This window comes from Phocoena phocoena, chromosome 15 (genome assembly GCF_963924675.1).
Source record: "Phocoena phocoena chromosome 15, mPhoPho1.1, whole genome shotgun sequence".
Lineage (NCBI taxonomy): Eukaryota > Metazoa > Chordata > Mammalia > Artiodactyla > Phocoenidae > Phocoena > Phocoena phocoena.
Window position 1 is genome coordinate 5,610,360 of NC_089233.1, and position 21,029 is coordinate 5,631,388.

General features: G+C 52.5%; 1 protein-coding gene across 3 annotated transcripts; it reads right to left on the reverse strand.

Annotated features, from left to right (window-relative positions):
- Nucleotides 1-2,761: 2,761 nt before the first annotated feature.
- Nucleotides 2,762-19,586, reverse strand: TMEM130 (transmembrane protein 130). Of its 3 annotated transcripts, none has more exons than XM_065892713.1 (8): nucleotides 19,461-19,586; nucleotides 13,792-14,097; nucleotides 12,350-12,509; nucleotides 8,975-9,141; nucleotides 8,151-8,235; nucleotides 6,723-6,925; nucleotides 4,649-4,761; nucleotides 2,762-4,145 (listed from the first exon to the last, which is right to left on the reverse strand). In XM_065892713.1, exons 1-8 carry the CDS (start codon nucleotides 19,543-19,545, stop codon nucleotides 3,993-3,995), a joined length of 1,272 nt encoding a protein of 423 aa, XP_065748785.1. In that variant the 5' UTR covers nucleotides 19,546-19,586; the 3' UTR covers nucleotides 2,762-3,992. The 3 variants fall into 3 exon arrangements, with proteins under 3 accessions (XP_065748785.1, XP_065748784.1, XP_065748786.1); XM_065892712.1 differs by having other exon boundaries at nucleotides 3,993-4,181; nucleotides 19,461-19,545; XM_065892714.1 differs by lacking the exon at nucleotides 13,792-14,097 and having other exon boundaries at nucleotides 3,993-4,145; nucleotides 19,461-19,545.
- Nucleotides 19,587-21,029: the final 1,443 nt, after the last annotated feature.

Consider the following 21,029-nt stretch of genomic DNA (forward strand, 5'->3'; position numbering starts at 1 on the left):
CACCACAAACTGGGCGGCTTAAAACAACAGAAATCTCTTCCCTCCCAGTTCTGGAGGCCAGAAGTCTGAAATCAAGGTGTTATGGGTTGAATTTTGTCCTTCCAGAATTCATCAGTTGAAGTCCTAACCCCCAGCACTTCAGAATGTGGCTGAATTTGGAGATAAGGCCTTTTAAGAGGTAATTAAGTTAAGACGAGGTCATTGGCGTGGGCCTACTCCAATCTGACTGGTGTCCTTATAGGAAGGAGAAATTAGGACACAGACACACACAGAGGGATGACCAGGTGAGGACACAGGGAGAAGATGGCTGTCTACACACCAAGGAGGGAGGCCTCAGAAGGAACCAAACCAACCCTGCCAACACCTTGATCTGTGACTTCCAGCCTCTGGAACTGTGAGAAAATTGATTTCTGTTGTTTAATCCACGCAGACTGTGATACTTCGGGATGGCAGCAGGAGCGTATTAACACACAGCAATCTGCTCCGAGCCTCTTCCAGCTTCTGGGGTGGCCAGCAATCCTTGGCATTCCTTAGTTTGTAGATGCATCTCTCTAACCTCTGGGTCCATCACGTGGCCTGTTCTGTGTCTCTTCTCTGTTTATAAGGACACCAGTCATTGGATTTAGGGCCCACCCTATTCCAGTATGACCTCATCTTAATTTGATCACATCTGTAAAGACTCTATTTCCACATAAGGTCCCTTTCACATGTTCTGGGTGGACATGAATTTAGGGGGAGTCACTATTCAACCCAGTATAGGTGAGTTCGTGTACGTTTCCTTGGACACCCACTTTAATCCTATCAGGCTTAAACCCTCAGAACCCTTCCAAAACACCCGAGTATGTCCAGGGTGATGGGCTTCTTAAAGGAAAACATGGCTCTTATCAGGTACCGGCAAAAATACATTCAATTGATTCTGCTCCTGACACCCCGTGGTCATGGGAACCCACAGCCTCTCATCAGCAACAATCTGGTCCCTCCTGGAACTGTAGGCTGATGGGAATAGCTGCCCAGCCCTCCTGCCATCTGGACCTGGGGTGTGGTTGTGGGGCAGGCTAATAGAGAATCATGACAGTGCTTATAAGGATGCTCAGGTGAGATGTAGCTGTGCTGGACAGAGCTGGACACTCGCTGCTACAGGCCTGGAATGGGCCGGTGACCAGGGGCTGGTAAGGATATACAGTGAGTTCCCTACAGGCTCCTCACTTGGGCTACAGCTCTGGAAGCCTCCTGCAATCCTCCAGAGGAACGTTCCAGACAGCCTAGCAAATCAGTGAGCACGGCCCTGGAAGGTGTCCTTGCCTGGGGTTAGGAGGGAGCCTGGAAGAGCCTGACTCTGCTGCCTGACCCAGCCGACTGCCCAACAGCCTGCGTGCTCCCAAACTTTGCAAGTCAAATACTCTGCTGAACTGTATTGCAGCTGGTGGATCTGTGCTTGGCAAAGTGAGCTTCCCTCCCCAGCTCTCAGGTTTCTGGGGTTTTTTTTTATCCCAAGGGTTCTTTCTACCCAACCTCTTAAATGTGGCTGACAATTTGTTTTTCAAAAAAAAAATTTAACTTCTGTGAGACAAACACCTGATTACCCCCATTTTTGCAGAGATGTAGCTCCCTTTACAGCGTGAAACACCACTTTTAAATTCTTCTGGGTGAGTTGAGATTTTTTTATCCTGGTTCCCTTGAAGGCATGCGGAGATGGGGAGCTGTGTCTTCTGCCAGCAGGAAGTGGTTCTAAAATGATTTCTGTCCTTGTCTATTAAGAATACTTTAAAGTAACTCAAGGTTTCATTTGATCCTCTAACCAGTTATCCAGGGCATGAGGGTGCCCTGCTATACCCAGGTTCCTTCCCGCCCTGAATCATGACATAGCTGACCCCCGGGTGGGAGGCCAGAGGAAAGGTGTGTGTGGCAGTATCCACCCCACATGCCAGCGATGCTGAAGTCCAAGAAAGTTCCCTAAATGACTTTGCTCATTGAAAGTGGGGCCTCCAGGGTGGCACAGCAGGGGTGGGGTCAGGGTCTACCCACACCTATGTCCAGCTCCTCAAATCTTGGTGCACACCCGCTGGGTGCTGGGTGGTGGGGGCGACGGGAGAGCAGAGGCAATTAAGAAAAAATCCTGAACCTCTTATAGAAGAAAAAGAGCGCAGGAAGGGTGTAGACTCAGAGCTTTGCAACTCGAAGTGAGGTCCTGGGACCGGCACCATCAGTAGCATCTGGAATCTTGTTAGAAATGCAGAATCCCAGGGCCCATTCCAGACACCCTGCGTGAAGCTATGTCATTTAACAAGACCTCCAGTGACTCTCATCACATCCAAGTTCAAGAAGCCCTGCTGGAGATGGGAGGTTCTCACACTTGATGCACCAGGGCTGCCCCCTCCCCGGGAGCTGATTCACGTGTGGCATGGGGCCCAGGGATCTGCATTTCCAAGTTCCCAGGTGTGCCCTACATCCCCCTCTGATCAAGAGTCCACCCCAGAGTCTCAGACTTGGCTACACATTGGAGTCACCTGGGGCGCCTGGACCCACTTCCGGGAGGCCCTCAGGAGCCAGACTGTCTGTGATGCAGCCTAAGAGGCAGTTTGAGAACCACTGACCCAAACCACTGACCCAGACCTGAGGTCGTAGCCAGCGGCTCCATCCAGGGCACTTGCCAGAGAACACGACGGAACGTCCCGCTTCATCCAAGAAATCCTCTTGCTGCTTGCGAGGCCCAAACATCCACGCACGGAAAAGAAAGAGACTCGGGCCACCTGGCATATGCTTGGCTATACTCAGAGCACACAGGCTTTATTCGGCAATAATGGCAGTATTTCATGAGTCGGAGCTGCATGACAGTGGGAACGCTGTTTTCAGCACAAAGTCTGAGAGCAGACGATGACAGCAACGAAGCTCAGCCCCCACGGCCCTGCCTCCCCTCCCCAGGCAGGCCCAGGTTGCTCCCTAATCCTGCACAGTTCGATGGGGGCCTAATCGTGGTCTCCCTCTGCACCCATAACACAGTCTCTGCACATCCTCTGCCTCCCCCAGGCTGCTGGGCCAACAAAGAAAGAGGAGTGGGCTGGTCCCCCGCCCCGGGTTCCATCCAGTCCTGCCTCTTCCTTCTCAAGGCCACCCTGGGAGCAGCTGGGGCGGCAAGAACACTGTCCCCTCCCCCTCCGGGTACCCAAGTCCCCGTGGCTTGACTCTTTTTTTGCTGCAAAGCTGTTTCTTCAATGAAAGTTTAACATGGACTCAATAAAAGAAGGTGCTATTTATAAAGCACTTTGCACTCACAAAGCATTAGCCCTGCCCCCACCCAACCCCCAGCAAGCAGAGAGGGAACAGGGTGTCCCTAGAAAGGGACCCAGTAGCCACAGGGACAGCACACAAAGGGAGGAACCAGGCCCAGGAGCCGTCAGGGCCTTGTGGGAAAGGTCAGATTTCATTTTAGTGCTGATTCAGGGTACTTCCCAGCAACCACCTAATTGATACAGAGGAAATCATCTGAAATGTCTGTGTGGCGTGTGTGCACGCTTGTCTCTGTATGTATGGCCTTTTGTGATGCAGCCTTAAATTATCCATTTGTGACCTTCCTTCCAGCTCTCTGACCTGGGCAGTGCTGCCTGGGGGAGGGAACTGTGAACGCAAGATAGACAGCAAATGTGCCAATAGGGGAGGAATGGACGAGGAGTAGCCAGGCACACTTAGGAGAGAACAAGGACCACGTCTGGTGTTGCAGCCCCACTTGGGGCCTCTTCAAAGCCAAGGAGTGGGACTGACTGAGAGGGGCTTACAACCGTATAGGTGGATGGATGGATGGATGGCTAGGGGGTGTGATGGAGGGGGGCTTGTGGAGGCAGCTGGACTGTAAAAATGGATGGCCGTCCAGGGTGGACAGCCCTGCACACATGAACCCCTCCTGCTGGGCAGCGTGCACCACCCTGCCCCGCCCTGCCCGAAACTCCCAGTCAGCAGTCAGTTAACGCTGAAACCGGGTCGGGCATGGGGGGCGCTCACACTGTGTAAGTTTTGACAGACTTGTAGAGGGGCGGCAGCAGCCCGTGGTTCTCGCGGACAACTTCCAGGTACTCGGATGGCGTCTCCAGCAAGAAGGGCCCACAGCACATCTGGCAGCAGCACCTGACCCCAGTGGGCGGCTCCGGGTTCTTGTCAGACATGGGGGAAAAGTCAAAATCAGCCACCTATGGTGAACAAAACCCCACTGGTCAATCACCCGCCCGCCCACTGGGAGTCCCATTAGGTGGCCTTAGGAGCTCAGCTGCCTGGCTAGGTGGCCTTGAGCTCAGCTGCCTGCTGGCAGCGTGCACAGAAACACCTTTCTGGAGCCACGCAGCGCTTCCCTGTGCCTTTGGCTTTTCTGCTCTGTGGGTCTTTCCTGCTTTCGGTTGCCCTCTCCCTTAACAGCTCACGGGCACAGCTGCCAAGCAAGGGGCGAGCATAGAAGGAGGTAAGTCACATTGGCAAGCAGCTAAATCATCAATCGGGCCCCATCTACGGATGCCTCTTGGGCACATTACCCCCAGCCTCAGGGCCTTGCTCTGACATCCAGACCACCTCCAGGCTCCCTGGTCTAGCCCCCTCTGCCCTCTCCGCATATCCTCTCCTGTCAGGGCCCAGGAGTCCAGCCCCCACCCCACCAAGCACCCACCTCCACCATGTCCTTCTGATGAGCAGCGTTCCGCAGGGTCATGTACATGATGAAGGCCAGCATCATGGTGATGAGTGTGGCACACGGGAAAGCGAAGACAGCAGGCTGGATGCCTGGGAGTGAGACAGGCTAAAGTCACGAGCCTGGGTAGTTGGTGCCGAGTACTAGCCTTCAGGAGGAGATGACACAGGGGAGAGAACACAGCCCACCAGAGCTGTCTTCCTCCTTGTGTTCATGCATCCCAACTAGGCAACCCCAACAGGCAAATCCAGGATTTCACAAAAACCAAGCTGGGGTATGTGAGGGTTTTCAAGTTTTACTTGAGAGTGACTTTCAAGGGGTGCAACTAAATTTCCCACCAGAGTGTGGGCTGCTCCCAATGAGACAGAGTGATGACGTACAACTTCTGAGCCTATGCCATGAAAGACCCAGCAGCTTCCTCCTTGGTCTCTCTTGGGTGACTTGCACTGGGGAAGGGAAGCCAAGTTGTGAGGACACCCAAACAGCCCCGTGACCTCTGGCAGCTCTGGGCTCACTCCCTTATCCTGTTACCAAGAAGCAGCATGGCAGAGCAGGAAGAGCCCAGGGGGTCTTGGGTTCGAATCCTGGTTCTGACCAGTGACCTGATGGCAATACTGACCCACAAGGCTGCCACGGGAATGCAACCAGGTGAGGCAGGTGCAAGGCAGGCGATCAGCAAGTGTGGGTTCCTTCTCCCTACTCCCCCACCCTCCTCCTGGTAGAGCCACCGCCATACGCCATGAGGATCTGTCTCCCAAGAAAAGGCGGCATTGATTACCTGTAGTGCTGTCTTTCTCTGCAGAATTCAGAGGGATCCCAGACACCCAGTGCCCAGGAGATGTTGGGGGAGGTGGGGCCCAAGGCCGCTGATGATGCCAACAGGTCACAGAGTCTGCCTGGCCCACAACATCAGCCGGGGCCAGGAGCGGAGAGTGGTGTCTGCTCAAGGTCTCAGAGGGACGGGAAAGACTGGAGGGGGCAGTGACAGCATCTGGTGCACTTACAGGGCCAACCTCGGGGATGAGTGCAGCTGGCGGGGTGTCCCCTTTTGTTCTGTATGGCATGGAACCTGGCTGGGCATCTGAAAGACCATCCCTAGGGTTCTGGGATCCTACTTTCTCCTCTACGTAAGAAAGTTCTTTTCTGGGGTCACAGAACAGCCCCCCTCCCCGGAGATGAAGGGTAGGACCTGACGCTGTCATCAGCCAGTCCTGTGGCTGTAAGCCAGTGGCAGGACCTCATGATGTGTTGGGGAAAGGGTATTCCAGGGGCGATGGTTGGGCACCCTTATGAACGAGAGAGACTGTACTGCACTTTCTGAGCTGGTTACCCTCCCTGGGAGACTCACAACAGCCCTGTGAGTCCAGCACCGTCACCGTTGGATATGCCTGTTTTAGTGGCAGCAACAGCGCCGAGATGGAGGTGATGGGGTGGCGGTGATAGCAGTGAAGGAGGGAGGGTTCGTGTCGGGGACAAGTGTGGCAGTGGTTAACGTATGGAGAGACACTGACCACTGTCAGTGGTGGCGGCAACAGGAGAGCTGAAGTTGGGATGATGCTGGGGTAGCACGGGATGGATGGTGTCGGTCCAAATGGTCGGTGCAGGGGCTGGTGGCAGGGGTGTTAACGGCAGTGCTGATGGTGGTAAGGGTGGTCGCAACGGCAGCGCCGTCTCTGGCTATTGAAGATGCTAGAAGAACTGTCTGTAGCATGTGGTGATGGTGGCAGTGGCGCTGGGCAAGTTAGCCGGCAGTAGCTGAGCTGTCTGTTGTTACTGCTAGTGGTGCTGGTGTGGAGGGTGGTGGTGGTGGAACTGAGGGGTTCTGGTAGTGGGGGCTAGAGCAGTTGTTGATGGCACTACAGAGTTTCTAGTGCTGTGGGTGGTCAGTCAGTGGCGTTGGTTGGGGACCGTAGGGTTATTGATGATGCTTGTGTTGTTGGGACTGATGTTGATGGCTGTTGGTGGAGCTGGCTGGTGGCAGCACACTGGCGGTGGTGGCAGGGTTGACTGGTTTTTGCTGCCTTTGTAAGAGCAGAGGCGAAGTGTCACTTACTGGAGGGCCAGACCTGGATCTTGTGGTACTGATGTGTCTTGCTGATAATGTTCTCGGCCTGGATGCTGAAGCAGTAGTCCCCAGGATCCCTGAAGATGTGGGTCAGGTTGTAAGCCGTGCTGCCCACTGACACAGGGTGGCATTCCCCTTCCCCCAGCGGGAGGCACTCGGGCTTAAGACGCCAGCACACGTTCAGAGGGGGGCTGCAGGGAAATGGGGGCAGTTTTTTAGCAATGGCTCAGAAAGGAGTGTGAGCATAGACTAAGTCCAAGAAAGCCCAGGCAGTCATGAACTTCAGTGTCCTTTCCAGGACAGAACACCCAGCTTCCCTGGCCTCCAGGGAACAAAACAGTACATAAGAGATGGCTCGGGACTCCGAGGGGGTCAGTGAGGCAAACAGGGACATACACAGACTGCTGAAGGAGGCAGAATGAGTGCCCCAGTGACGCACTTGGTGCACTGTGGAAGCACAGGGGACGGAGGAGCGTGTTCTTAATGAGGAAGTCAGGGAAGGCTTCCTGGAGGAGGTGGCATTTGAGTAGGCCCTAAAAGGATAAGTCGGCTTTTGACAGGTTTGAAGGGGTGAGGGCATTCCAAACTATCCACCTGCCACAGCACAGGCTCAGAATCTGGAAAATGCAGGTCCATAAAAAGAATTCCAAGTGAGCATTCCTATCTCACACGACGTAGACCAGAGTAAAACACACACTCATGCCACTTCAACGATCAGGTCCACCAAGCACAAGTAGTTTCCCCCTCTGCTCTCTAAGTACTGAGCTCTTATCTCCAAAGCCCCCTGAAAGCTTCAGGAGCCACCTCCAGCCCCTTGGCTTGTCTTCCTCCTTCCTTGGCTACTTTGCCCCCTCCCGGTCTAGCCTTATTTCCCCCTGACATGTCCCCTTGTCGGGGGATTGGGTGGGGTTGGTCTTCCCCACTCGAGTCTTTGGAGGGCTGGGCCCTGACCACTATTTTTCTGCAGCCCCGTCCATCCCAGTGGCCCCAGAGAGGGGCTCCCTTGTGGGGAGAACACACCCAGCATCTCCTCATCTCATCACTTACTACAAACTCAGCTTGATGGTGTTCTTGGCAGGAGCTGAGCCAGGTCCTACCCAAGATGGCCTGCTTTCCAGGGGGCTGGAAAGCAGGCCCAAGTCACATACAGGTCTTTTCACAGGAGTGGTCTCTCACCTGCCTCTGCCTTGATGCCCATGTTGCCGACAGCCCCAAAAGGCCACTGCTCCCTCCTCTGGACCCTGAGAATGGAGCCATGCCTGTGACTCTCCCGTGGCACAGTCAAGGGTGGCATCATCCCTCCGTGAGCTCCTTAACTTGGGGCCCCTCAGGGATGGAGCAAAAGGTCAGGAGCCTCGGAGGGGGAGTACGGGCAGGACCACAGGTCACGTGCAGTGTGCTCTGGGCTTCACTCACCTCCCCAGGAAGTTCAAGGTCACTATCATCTTTTGGAAGGTCTGAATTAGGGTAGGCCCCAAGACCTGGATGCCTCGAAGGGTTTCTGAAAGGCAGAGAAGACCTCATTATATCTGGTGGCTGACGAAAGCTGTATCAGGGCTCGTGGAGTCCCGAGGCTGTGTGACCATCACCCCGTCCTCCTCCTGGCCCTCCCCAAGGGCAGGTCACAGGTCACATCCGGGGCATACCCGGGTCCCGCCTCCCTGCCAGCAGCAGGTGCTGGAGCCAGCTTAGAGTGAGGGAGCCGGAGGAAGCAAGCAGGGCCCTGGTGAGCAGGACCTGGGGCTGACTTAGGGTACCGCCGCCTCCCCGCATCATCTGTTCCGTGTGTGGGGTGGGGGAAGCAGCACCCCATTAGCACGACCAAGAAATCTGCTGCAGCTGCCCCAGCATCCCCTCTTGCCAAAGCCGGTCTGGCTGTTCCCTCCCTGTGCAGCCGACTGAGGCTGTCCCAGCCCCAACAGGACGGTCCTTGACGGGAGGCAGATGTAGCCGGGAACGAGGAGTGATGGGGATGCGCCAAATCACAGCAGTGTCTGGGCTCTGCCACCTGGTGGCCACCTGACCTCCTCCATGGCCTGCAGTGCCCTCTTGGAAGCAGGGAATGACAGACCCGCTCAGAGGGCTGCCAGGGGAACAGAAGAGAGGCTGTGCATCTGAGCTCAGCCCAGTGCCCAGTTGGAGCCACCCTGATCTGCAAGTGACCCAGCCCTGGAAGGAGTGGTACCCAGGGCTCCCTGATGGGCCAAACGCTCAACCCACACCAACCCCCAGAGACTCACCCTGCAGCTTCAGCGAGGCGGAGAAGTCGCCCGTCTTCTGCAGAACGCCCTTCCCGACGTCCGGTGTTACCTGCTCCCACTCCGCCACAACCTTGACCTTCACAGTGAAGGATCCAACGATGGAATAGTTATAATAGACTGTAGCGTCTTTGGTCACCATCTGGGTGCTATAAGGTGACAGGGAGGAGATGACAGAAGTGACTCACGTGCCCTCTTAGAGTGGTCGTACAGTGACACATTCAGACCAACGCCTTGCAAGCAAAAACATCATCCCAGCATCAGTCCCCAGAGCCAGCCAGGGCATGAGGTCAGCTGTACCTGGTAGAGTGGCTGCTGGTTGTCTTTGTATTTGTAAGTTACAGGTAGGAGAACTCCTAGCAACAGGTGCCTGTCACCTGCCAGGAAGTGCTCTGCACCCCGAGCCAGGAAACTGGGAAAGGCTGTGTGTTAGACAAGGACAATCTGGGGAGGGGAGAAGTATGAACTCTGGAGTTCAGACAGACGTGGCTTTAAATCTCAGCTCCAGAATTCCTATTTACGTAACTCTAAGCCTTACTTTTCTCATCTGAAAAACAGGAAGAGTCATACCTCCATCACAGGTTATGATATAACATATTAAGTGTGTAACATCATGCTTTTTCCCTACAATTACCTGAATCACTTCAAAAGGAATTCTAGGGCTTCCCTGGTGGCACGTGGTTGGGAGTCCACCTGCCGATGCAGGGGACGCGGGTTCGTGCCCCGGTCCGGGAGGATCCCACATGCTGCGGAGCAGCTGGGCCCGTGAGCCATGGCCACTGGGCCTACGTGTCCGGAGCCTGTGCTCCGTAGCGGGAGAGGCCACGGCGGTGAGAGGCCCGCGTACCGCAAAAAAAAAAAAAGGAATTCTAGTAACAATAAAATATTTTTGTTGATTTGTTGATGCTCTTTATATATGAAGTTTATCAAACCTTTACCTATTACATATCTTCCAAATATTTTCTCCCAGTTTAACCTTTATCCTTTGGTTTGATTTACTTCTTTCATTTCAAATTTTAAATCTGATGATGCCAAATTTAGCATTTTTTCCATTCTAGTTTCTGCCTTTTATTTACAGAAATGCCTTCCCCACCGCCAAACTATCCAATCTCAGGGGATCATCTACATTCCAATCTAGTCCTGGTTCATTATGTTTACTATTTTAAATCTATCTGGAATAGCTTTTGTTAGGGATTAGATTATTTTTCTCCCAAACAGTTAACCAGCTACCCTAGTATCATTTATCAAACAATCTATCCTTATTCACTGGCTGGAAGTAACATTGTTATCATACACTACATGTGTATATAAACTTAGGTTTTTTTTCTGCTTTTTCTATTCTGTTCCATTGAGCTGCCTTTTCTTGCTGAAAATTATTTGTAGCTTTCTAAATACGTTTATGTATGTATTTCTAGCCCCTTTCCCCATCACCATTCATCATCATTCTGCTTTTCTGATCATTTCTCTTTCTTCTTACAATATTGAGAAATTCTCATCATTTTTCAAGTCTTTTTAAGGTTCTCAGTACAATCTGTGATTTTATTCACATAAATCCTACAATTTGAGGCTAAGTTTATTCTCTCCGTTTTTATAAATATTATGAAAGATTTTTTCGACAGCCATTATATGGAGAAGATAAGAATCTTTGTTTTGTAACCAGCCACATTATTAAAATCTTTTTAGTTCTAAGATTTTTCAGTTGAGTCTTTTGTGTTTTCCAGGTAAACAGTACTGTCATCTGTGTACAATGACTTTTGTCTCCTCCTTTACATTTATATTTCATTTACTTTTCTTATTTTATTTCATTGCCTAGTCAAAAATGTTCAATTGCAATAGAAATAGTGAATTCCCTGGTGGTCCAGTGGTTGGGACTCTGCACTTTCACTGCCAAGGGCCTGGGTTCGACCCCTGATCGGGGAACTAAGATCCTGCAGGCTGCAGCGCAACCAAAGAAAAAAAAAAAAGAGAAAGAAATAGTGAATATAACTTTCTTTAACGTGAAAATAAATGCCCCTAATAAATATGGAGGCTGTGCCCTGGTTTGAGACAAATATTCTTTATGTTATAAAACCATATATATACATATATATATAAGCGTATATGTGTATTTGTATACATGTATGTATATATGTATGTATATACATTATGTGTATATGTGACGTATATGTATACATGTATGTGCACATATGTGTAAAACTGTGTATTTATACACAAATTTTAGATGAACTGTAAAATCTTTGTCATGTTCCAGAAATTATTCTTATTAGGATTTTTATTGGTTTTGCATTAAACTTAAAGAATGACTGGGGGGAAACGGACATCTTTACAATATTAAGACTCACCATCCCGGACATGGTGTTCATACCCATTTACTCAAATCTTTTCTACTTCTGCGGGTGGGGGAGGGAGGGCTTGGGAGTTTGGGCTTAGTAGATGCAAACTATCATATATAGAATGGATAAACAACAAGGTCCTACTGTATAGCACAGGGAACTATATTCAGTATCCTGTGATAAACCATAATGGAAAAGAATATGAAAAAGAATATATAGGGCTTCCCTGGTGGCACAGTGGTTGAGAGCCCGCCTGCCAATGCAGGGGACACGCGTTGGTGCCCTGGTCCGGGAAGATCCCACATGCCGCAGAGCGACTAGGCCCGTGAGCCATGGCCGCTGAACCTGCGCGTCCGGAGCCTGTGCTCCGCAACGGGAGAGGCCACAACAGTAAGAGACCCGCGTACCGCAAAAAAAATTTTTTTAAAAAAGAATATATATATGTACATAGCTGAATCACTTTGCTGTACAGCAGAAATTAACACAACATTGTAATTAACTATACTTCAATGAAACAAATTAAAAAAACAAATCTTTGCTACTTCTCAGTAGCTCTGTAGCTTTCTTCACGCAGGATCTTGCCCATTTCCAGATATGCCTGACCGGCCCCTACTTCCCGACCTGCCTCCCGCAATTGGCTTGTCTGGAGAGGAGGTGTAAGGAGAATGAAGCTGGAACACCTGAATTCTACCATGTGAGTATAACAGCGTGTGTCATTGGCTGGCCAGGTCCCTCCAGAGTCAAACAGAGAAAAATCTACCTACCTTGACCAGCCTTAAAGGGCTGTTTTGGGCACCAATGACCCCTCTACTAGGTTGCAGGCACCTTGAAGGCAGGTCCCATGACTGGCTCACCCTGGTCCCCATGGACCCCGAGCTTGGCACAGAGCTGGTGTACAAGGCATGTTTGGAGTGAGAAAGAGTGAGCAGGTGAAGATGGGAGAGTACAGAGCACCCCGCCTGGGACGACAGGGCCACCAGCCATGAGCCAAGACTTTGGGGCATCAAGGGGGGTAAGGACATACCCATCTCCGAAGTCCCAGCTGTAGAGAAACGAGGCGGTCTTGAAGAAGTTGCTGGGGTCGTGGAGGAGGAAGGAAACTTTAAGGACTGTCTTGGTGAGGTAGGAGCTGGGCCAGGGCAGGGAGGTGTTCTGGGTGACAACGAGGTTCCCCACGAGGAACTCTGGGACAGAGACCACGGGAGGGTGAGTCCACTGAAGTGGAGGAGGGCAGAGCCACGTGCCAGTTGGCAGGGCAGCCTCTCCCCCACCCGACCTCCTGGCTGTCACAGCCAGGTGGTGGCAAGAGGGGACGCTGCAGGTCACCAAACACAGAGGCATATGCCCCCTCCGTGGACGCTGGTGAAGACTCACTCCATGTGTTACATGCATAGCTCTGCTCCTGAACCCCTTTCACCAAGACCCTGAACTTTCTGGCACAAAAGATGCCCAGGACCAGAAGGAAATACACAGGCTTTGAAAGCAACTCTTGGGAAATATTTCAAAGTATTAGATGAGCCTAGAAAAAATGAGCAGTTCTACTGACCGCAGGTCCACACCCCATGGGCTGGGCTGGGTGAGGAACACCATTCCATGCTGCCTCCTCTAAAAAAAAAAAATTAAAAGCTGATTTTTTAAGCAGAAAGTGAGGTGTGCTCAATAAAGCTCATTTGGAAATTGCTGAAAAGTGGAATGAAGAGAAAAGAAACTGCTTATCACGCAAACACAAGCATTGTTGATGTTTTGAAGAATTGCAAAGTATACGTGTGTACATATTTAAGGTATACACATATTAAACACAGTTGATCAAACTGGTTATAGAATTTTGTTTTGATTTTTTAAATTTTACAACCATGAGTACTCCCCCAGGCTACAACAAACTCTCTGTAAAGGTCATTATTATTCATTATACAAATTGTGTCAGTATACTTAACCAGTCCCCTTATGGTTGCATACTTGGCTTGTTTCTGTTTTCTTCTGTTGTTATAAAAACTGTGATGAACATCTTCGTGCATAAACCATTACCCAAATGGAGGTTTATTTCCTGAAGATAAGTTCTTTAATAGACTGTAAACTCCAAGAAAGCAGGGACTTCTTGGAAAGAGAGAGATGGGAGAGGAGGGAGGGAGGGAGGAAGGAAGGGAGGAGAAGGGGGAGAGAGAGAGAGAAAGAGAGAAGGAGAGAGGGAGAGCGAGAGAGAAGGAGAAAGAAGAGGCCAAAGACTAAAATAATTTATAACCATTGATACATATGTATCAGCTGCTCTCCAAAGGGTTGTATTAATTTACACCCGAGTAGCAATAGGTACTTTAAGTGTCCATTTCAGCACAACCCTGCCAGCAGTGCATATTACCGTTTTCTGATCCTTTGTTAACTGACAGCAGCGAAGGAACCATGGGTCTAATCTGCATTTATGTGATTACCAGCCAGGAGTCTGAAGACAAATCAAGTAGGAAAGGTCCTCACCTGTAATGGGGAGGACGAGGACGCTCCTGGCCACAGGCTGGCACATCCCGCAGTCAGCGGCGGTGACCCAGACGGAGACCGGGAAGTCCCCGGGCACGTTCCCCACGACGCGGATGGTGGAGCTGAAAGCCTCATCTGTCTTCCCCGTGAGCAGCAATGGGGTGTGAATCCAGCGGAAGCGGTAAAGGCGGGTGCTGGCGGGCAGGACCAGGCTGCCATTGTCATCGGCCACCAGGCTGGCCGTGATGGTCACCTCTGCCCCCGTGGTGGCAGGGCCATCGGGGGTGAGGTGAAGTTCATACACGCCTAGGAACCCAGAAACAAAGGCAACAAAGTCCGCATTTCACGAAGGGGCGTGGCCAGGAAACCCACCGCCACCCTCTGGGCCGGCTTCCGTGAGTCTCTTTTACAGGTGGAGAAATTGGGGCCCAGGCAGGTCAAGTGACCCGCCCAAGGGTCATATGATTAGTTCATTGCCCAGCTGGGATTCAAACCCAGGCCCAACTGACTCCAAATCCCACGCCCTTTCCCGTGTCTCCAGTTTGTTTTATTTTTTCATGCCAGCCAAGCAGGGCCTTACAGAGCATGTGTATGCTGACCTGGCCCCGCTTCGTAGCTGTGAAAATGATGGCCAGTGCATGTCACAGGAGGGGCCACTGCAGCTGATGCCAAGAAATGCCCACTCTTTTGGACTAACCTTCACATGTGAAACAAAATTCCAGCTGGAAACACAAAGCTGAGTTTGGACCCTGTTAAGGCCTAATACCTTGATGGTGGTAGGCCAGCCTTGGGAGGAAGGGCCACTGTGATCCAAGCCAAGCCCCCTTCTCTTTGGTCTCAGTTTATAAATCTGTAAGGTGAGAGTTTCTAGATCTGAGCTGTCCAATATGGTAGCCACTAGCCACGTGTGGCTCCTTAAGCGTCAATTAAAGTGAAACAAACTTAAAACCCACTTTCTCGGTTGCACTGGCGCATTTCAAGGGCCAGTCACATGTAGCCAAGGGTCACTATAGTGGACACTGTGGATACAGATCTTCATTATCACGGAAAGTTCCACTGGACTACACTGCTCTAGGGAACCTCCAGGATTCCTGCCGGGGCCAATGCTGGAGCTCTGTGATTCCAGCTGGGTCAACTCCTTGGGGAACCTGAACTGAAATACTGGGGATGCAGCTCTTACAGGGAACCCAGGAATTAGTTTTCTAGGTTGCAAGCAGAGAATAGGGCCTGGAGCACATGGAATGGAGACCAAATAGGAGGCCTTTTCAATAACACTCCCCATCTGACCAACACATTGAAGGTAAGACTAATTGTAATCTGAAAATAGAGAAAGGTATAAAATTAAAAAATAGTTTTTAAATAATTAGTAACAACCACTTACTATATTGGGTCATTTCCTACTATTCTTTTAAATGCTGCTTACTCTGAGATTATATGCTCCATTGCTGTTTCTGTTTTTTCAATTCTGTATCATAGGCATTTTCCTAAGTCATTATTCTTCACCTGCTTTAGATAGCTGCAGATTTTATCATACTCAGAAGGTAAGATTTTAAAAATCAGATTTGTTTCCATCATAAAAGTAATACATATGCATAAAGAATATTAGAAGTGTCCTATTACCCTACCCCCCAAAGACAACAGCTGCTCTCATATTGCTGTCCTCCAGCTCTTTTTCACGCACGGAAGTTTTAAATTTAGTCAGAATCAGCCTCTGCACACAATTTTGAATTACTTTATCTCTACCTGACAATACATCAGAAGGATGTCTGCAGCGGCACTAACGTGAACTTCACGATTTGCATGATAATCCCTCAAGCAGGCATATCTTAATTCCCAGAACCCTTCACTCCTATCAATAGCACTACTGCACGTCTTATTAACTATTTTCCTGTGATTTGTAATTTTCTTTTTCAGGTGAGACTTCTGAAGGGCCTGAGGTTAGAGAATGTCTAACAGTGCACACCTGGGCAGAAGAGGTGATGCAGAAGGAAGGGAGGAGGGCCCACAAGCCCCCCCTCTGCTCATTTTACTCCCCCCCACCCCAATTCCTGGCAACATACGCCCCCTCCCTTGGCTTCCAGTACCTCCTTAATGCTGATAGAAGCCAGTAACAGACTTCATTTCTACTGAGCAAGAATACAATGGCTACTAACCACATGCAATTAAATTTAAATTAATCAAAGTTAATGACTTCAATGTATAATACTAAAATTCCAGTCCCCCCATTGCACTAGAGCCACAGTTCAAGCGCTCAACAGCCATAGCTCTCCCGGATAGCACAGATATAGATCATTTCCTCCATCATCTAAAATTCTGTTGGCCACTGATGCTCTAGACGCCCTGGATTTCTCCCCTCCCAAACCTACCATTCTCTTCACCTTTCATTCTCTGCCGGGTCAGAGGACCAGCTGTCCCAAGAATCAACCCCCGGGCCTCTGCCACTAATTCTCCCTCTCCGTTACTACCAGCATTGCTTAAGGTAGCACTCTGCCCCATCCGGATGGATTACCGATACATCCTGAACGTGACCCTTGGCCTCCAGTCCTGCCCTAACTTCAGCCACCCCAACAAGCAGCTTCCTGCACAGTTAATCTGATCATGGGCCAGCCTCGGGGTGGAGGGAGACCACATTCACATTTTAGTACATCCATGCTGTAGCTTTAACCCTTTAACACCTGCAGTTCCCTCCAACATGCTCTGTCCTTCCTAGCCTCAGGGCCTTTGCACACACTGTCCCCACTGCTCTTCTTCACCTATCTGTCTGTGGATATAACCTCTTCCAGGAAGCCCTCCCTGACACCCCCCCACCCCACCTCCTCGGCACTCTCCCAACAGCCTGAGCACACAGTTGTCTCCCTGGGTTGGGATAAAGGTTTCCTTATTTCCCCCACTGCACTGCAAGCTCCTTGAGGGCAGGGCAGGGGTCATCCCCATCTCCCCCAAGCCTAGCCAGGTGCTTGGCACATAGTAGGGGTTCAACACTATGCTGTGGAGAGGCACCTGGAGAGAAGGGTGTGGCAGAGGGACCAGGCCACACGGCACTGCCCCAGGAAACTCTTCACCCAAGTGCTATGGACTGAGCCCCAACCCGCAGCTGCTGGGGGGACCCAGAAGTACAGGATGTGCTCCCTGCTCTCAGGGGGCTCACGAGAGACCTGCTGGACTCAGCAAAACTGGGAGGTGAGCGAGTGTGTCCTTAACTGCACCCCATTTGCCTTGCGGCGATGTTGCCTGCCCCCACTGGGGACTCTGGCTCCAGCCTTTTCGCTCACCCAAGTTACACGTTCCCTGTTCTGAATCCCTTTCCTTGGGGCCATGATTTGGATTATAAAGTCATTTGGGCTAGCATTGCAAAAGGGACCTGCAGCACCTTAATCCCAAAGAGAGAATTCCAGACACGTAAGTTTCTCCAAGATAACACAGTATGTATTTTACACTGAAGGACCTGAGTCCCCAGAGGTCCCCAGGGACTAATGCTACTGCCGGGGACCACACAGCAATCTGCATTGCCCTAGGCTGAGTCCCTCTGGCTGGGAGGCAGCCTTTGGCCAGGCTGCTGCAGAAAGAGGTGCTTAGAGGAGAGGCCATCTCCTCCCTTCCCTCTCTTGCTCCTGCCCACACCCGCCAGGAGAGGAGCGTGGGCCACAGTGAGGCTGGCAGGTGGCAGGGACATTCAGCTGCATGCTAATGGCCATCCAGCGTCTGCAGCAAGACAGGCGCATGTCAGCACGACGCAGATCCGTTGCCAGGGGAACAGAATCAGGAGGGCAGCCAGCTCAGCCAGGAGGCGGGATGGGGTGGGGGTGGGGAGGGGCTGTGGCTACAGCCAATGTTGCAGCAGACGCTGGCCCGGCTCCTGGGAGCGCCCCCCATCCCGACCTGTCCACACGCCAGAGGCTCCAAGGGCACTTTTCTCAGGCTTGTTTTTAAAAAGCAGGTATTTCACAGCCCCCGGGTGATGCTGCCCCTCGTCCTCAGGGCCTAGAAAGCGTCCAGAACATCCAGGCTGAAATGGACCGGGAAGGCTTTGCCACCTGTGGCTGAAGGAACCAAGCCCAGGTTTGGTTACCTACCCATGCAAATCCATCTTTCCAAGTTTGGGAGCCCAGATGACATGGCCTTGGAGTACAGAGCAGCCCAGTCAGGGGCTCAGGGGCGCCACAGGTGCCCCAGTGACCCAGAGCTGAAAGGGCCAAAGCAAAAAGTGAAGTGACAGCAGCCGCAAAGTTTGACCCGTGGAAGAATGTCCACCAGCAGGCTCCCTGGGCTTCCACCTGGAGCACGCACATTCTCCCTGACCACACAGCCTGTAGGGCCCCAGAACAGTCTAGAAAAGGGCTGCATCAGCCTTTTCTCACTGCACATGTACACAGCCCAAAACACTTCCCAAGGTACCTCTGAAGTCTGGACAACACAACCTGGAATTAATGAACGGTCCAGGACACGGACTTCTGACTTCAACCCCTGGTGTAGGAAGCATGTCGTGCAGGCTGACCCAGACCCAGGAAGGGTGGAAAGGGCTTCTGAATCTCTCTTTTTCTCCTGTGAGCTTTCCCCAACCCCATTCCCAGCTATTTGGACTGTATCATGGATGCAAGAGGCCAGGCTGGGAACCACACATGACTTCCAAAGAATTAATCCTCCACACCTTTTTTTGTTTTTGGCAATTTAGGCCGTGTTGATAATTTCTGGACACATGTAAACCTAATGGACAAGAGACCCCATTTCCAGAGGCAAGCAGATGCTCCTGACCAAGCCAATTCCCACAATTCCCTTAATTCATCCTTAAGATGCAGGTTTTTTATTTTACCTTGTGGCTTTCATTTCACAAGTTTGCTTTAGATCTCTTCTTCTGTCTACCATTCTTTCAAGGTGGGGGGGGTAATGAAAATCTTGGATAATATTTAACACCCACCCAATAGCTGCCCACATCCCAACTGTCCCCTTAAAACTCTCCACCCTGGGTCCTTCTTTGTCGCCAAAATGGGGCAGGAAAGTGGGTGTTGGCCTTCGGGCGTTGAGGAGGTGGGGATGTTAGAAGCACGATCCGGGGGACACCGGGTAGGACCCAGCGGAACCAGCTCCGGTTCCATTTTGGAAATCATTCCCAGAGAGGAAATGGCAGACCGGCCTCCTGGGCGCTAAAATCGCATACTCCCCGAAGTCAACACAAGCAGGGTAGAAAGCCTCTCTGGATAAGGCCACATTTTAAGGCAAAAACGCTGCTCCGCGGGCAACCTGGCCGCGCTCCCTGGGGGCTGTGGCGAGAAGACCGACCCCGAGCATTCCCAGATTCCCCTCAGCGTCCTCCCCCACCTCCAGCGGCTGCGAGGTTTCCAAACGTCGGGATGGATGCGCCGACCACCGCGCGGTCCCTAGGGCAAGGCCGATCTGGAGGTGGCAGCAGGAACGAGGGCGCGGGGAGCCCCCTCAAGTGCCGGTGACTTGAGAGGGGAGAAGGGACAGAGGAGACGGTTGCGCAGCGCCCGGCAGGCCGTGCTCCGCTCCGCAGCTCGCTGCCTGCGGGGAGGTGGGAGGTGCGCGCAGGGCGCACGGCGCCACCTCCGCAGCCCCGGCTCCCGGCGAGGCCGCCCGCCCGGAACCGCCCCGAGGCCCCGGGCGCGCTGCGGCTCGGGGAGGGCGAGCGGCCGGCTCGCGCAGCGCCTTACCTGCAGCCACCCTAGCCGGGGCCAAGGGCAGGAGGCAGGCCAGCCAGAGGATGCGGCCGAGGCGCGGCCAGAGGGCCGGGGCCATGGCGGCGCTGGGAGCTGCTGGAGCGTGGAGGGCACGCGGCTCGATTCGGCTGCGGCGGCTGCAGCTCGTGGGTCGCACGGCACGGGCTTTGCGGGGAGGTACGGGCGCGGCGCCGGCTCGTCCTCGCCTCGGATCGCTGTGTCTCTGCGCGCCGCCGCCGGCCACAGCCCGCCGCGCCGACCCCGACCCACGTCAGCCGCGCCGCGCCCCCTCCCCGCACCCTCCCTCACTCCGCCGCACGCCGCCTCTCCCCACGATCCTCCACTCTCTCCACGATCCTCCCCTCTCCTCCCCGGTCTCCGCTTCTCCAATCTGCTCCCCCTCCCTCCCTCCCCTCGCCGCGCCCCTCCTCTCCCCTCGACCCCTCCCTTCCCCTCCCCTCCCCGGTCACCGTTCCTTCACTCTGCGCCCCCTCCCCTCCCTGCGTCTGTGCCCGCGTCCGCCGGCTCTGACTCAGCGTCCCTAGAGGAGCGTGCACCAGTGTGAAGCCCAGAGCAGGCCCCTTTGGGCTCTTTCTCCAGGTGGCTTCTCCCCTCATGACGCACACGGCTTGGAGATGCGGCTCTTCATTCAAGAAAAGTGTAGCACCTACTGTGTGCAAGGCGCTGGGCAGTGGGCCTAGGAACATCTTGTGTCCCTCCGGAGAGAAGGGCTTGGGTGCAGGTGCCCAGGTGCAGGCGCTGGGACTGATGCCATTCCTCAGTTTACCCTCTCTGCACCTGCTGTAAAATGGGGTTTGTGGTCATACCTGGGCCCACAGCGACAACGCTGTCACTGAGGGCCTTGGGACACTCAGACAACCAAGATAAGGAGTGACCAGGCTGCTCCTTGGACACTCCTTGGCCTAAGCAGGGGCTTCCATCTGCCATAACGGAACAGAGCATGTCTTTTCTCCTAGAAGGTGGCCGGCCTGGCTGATCTTAAAGACTGGACACCGGCAGCCTGGATCCTGGTCCCAGCTCTGCCTCTACTTTATCCTTGGCAAGGGAGCCCACCCAGAGGGGGTGTTGGATGGCTGGTCTCACCTGGCCGGCACTGATGCGACCACAATTGCAGGATGGGCTGCATGGGAGTGAAAGAACTTCTGGGACAGCTGTGGGGTCCCCTGAGAACGCCCCATTGCCATCTCATTGTGATAGAGGGGAGAACAGATTTGAGTGAGTCCCCTTAGGAAAGTTAAAAGTGCTAGCCACTCCCTGGTGGCATCAGTCACCATTGTGGGGACAAATACCAGGCCTAGGAACCAGGAGACTTTGGATTCTGAGAGTTATGTGACCTTGAGAAAGTCACATAACTCTCCTGGTGCCTCAGTTCACTTTTCTTTAAAATAATAATAATGCCCCATGAGACTGTGGTAAGGATAAAACGACTTGACACATAGAACAGTGCTTGGACATAGTAAGTAATCAGTGTTGGCTGTCATCGTTAGAATTGCTTAAGGACTTGGGAGAGTTTCACTTGTCCATCAGGAATTGAGAAGAAAA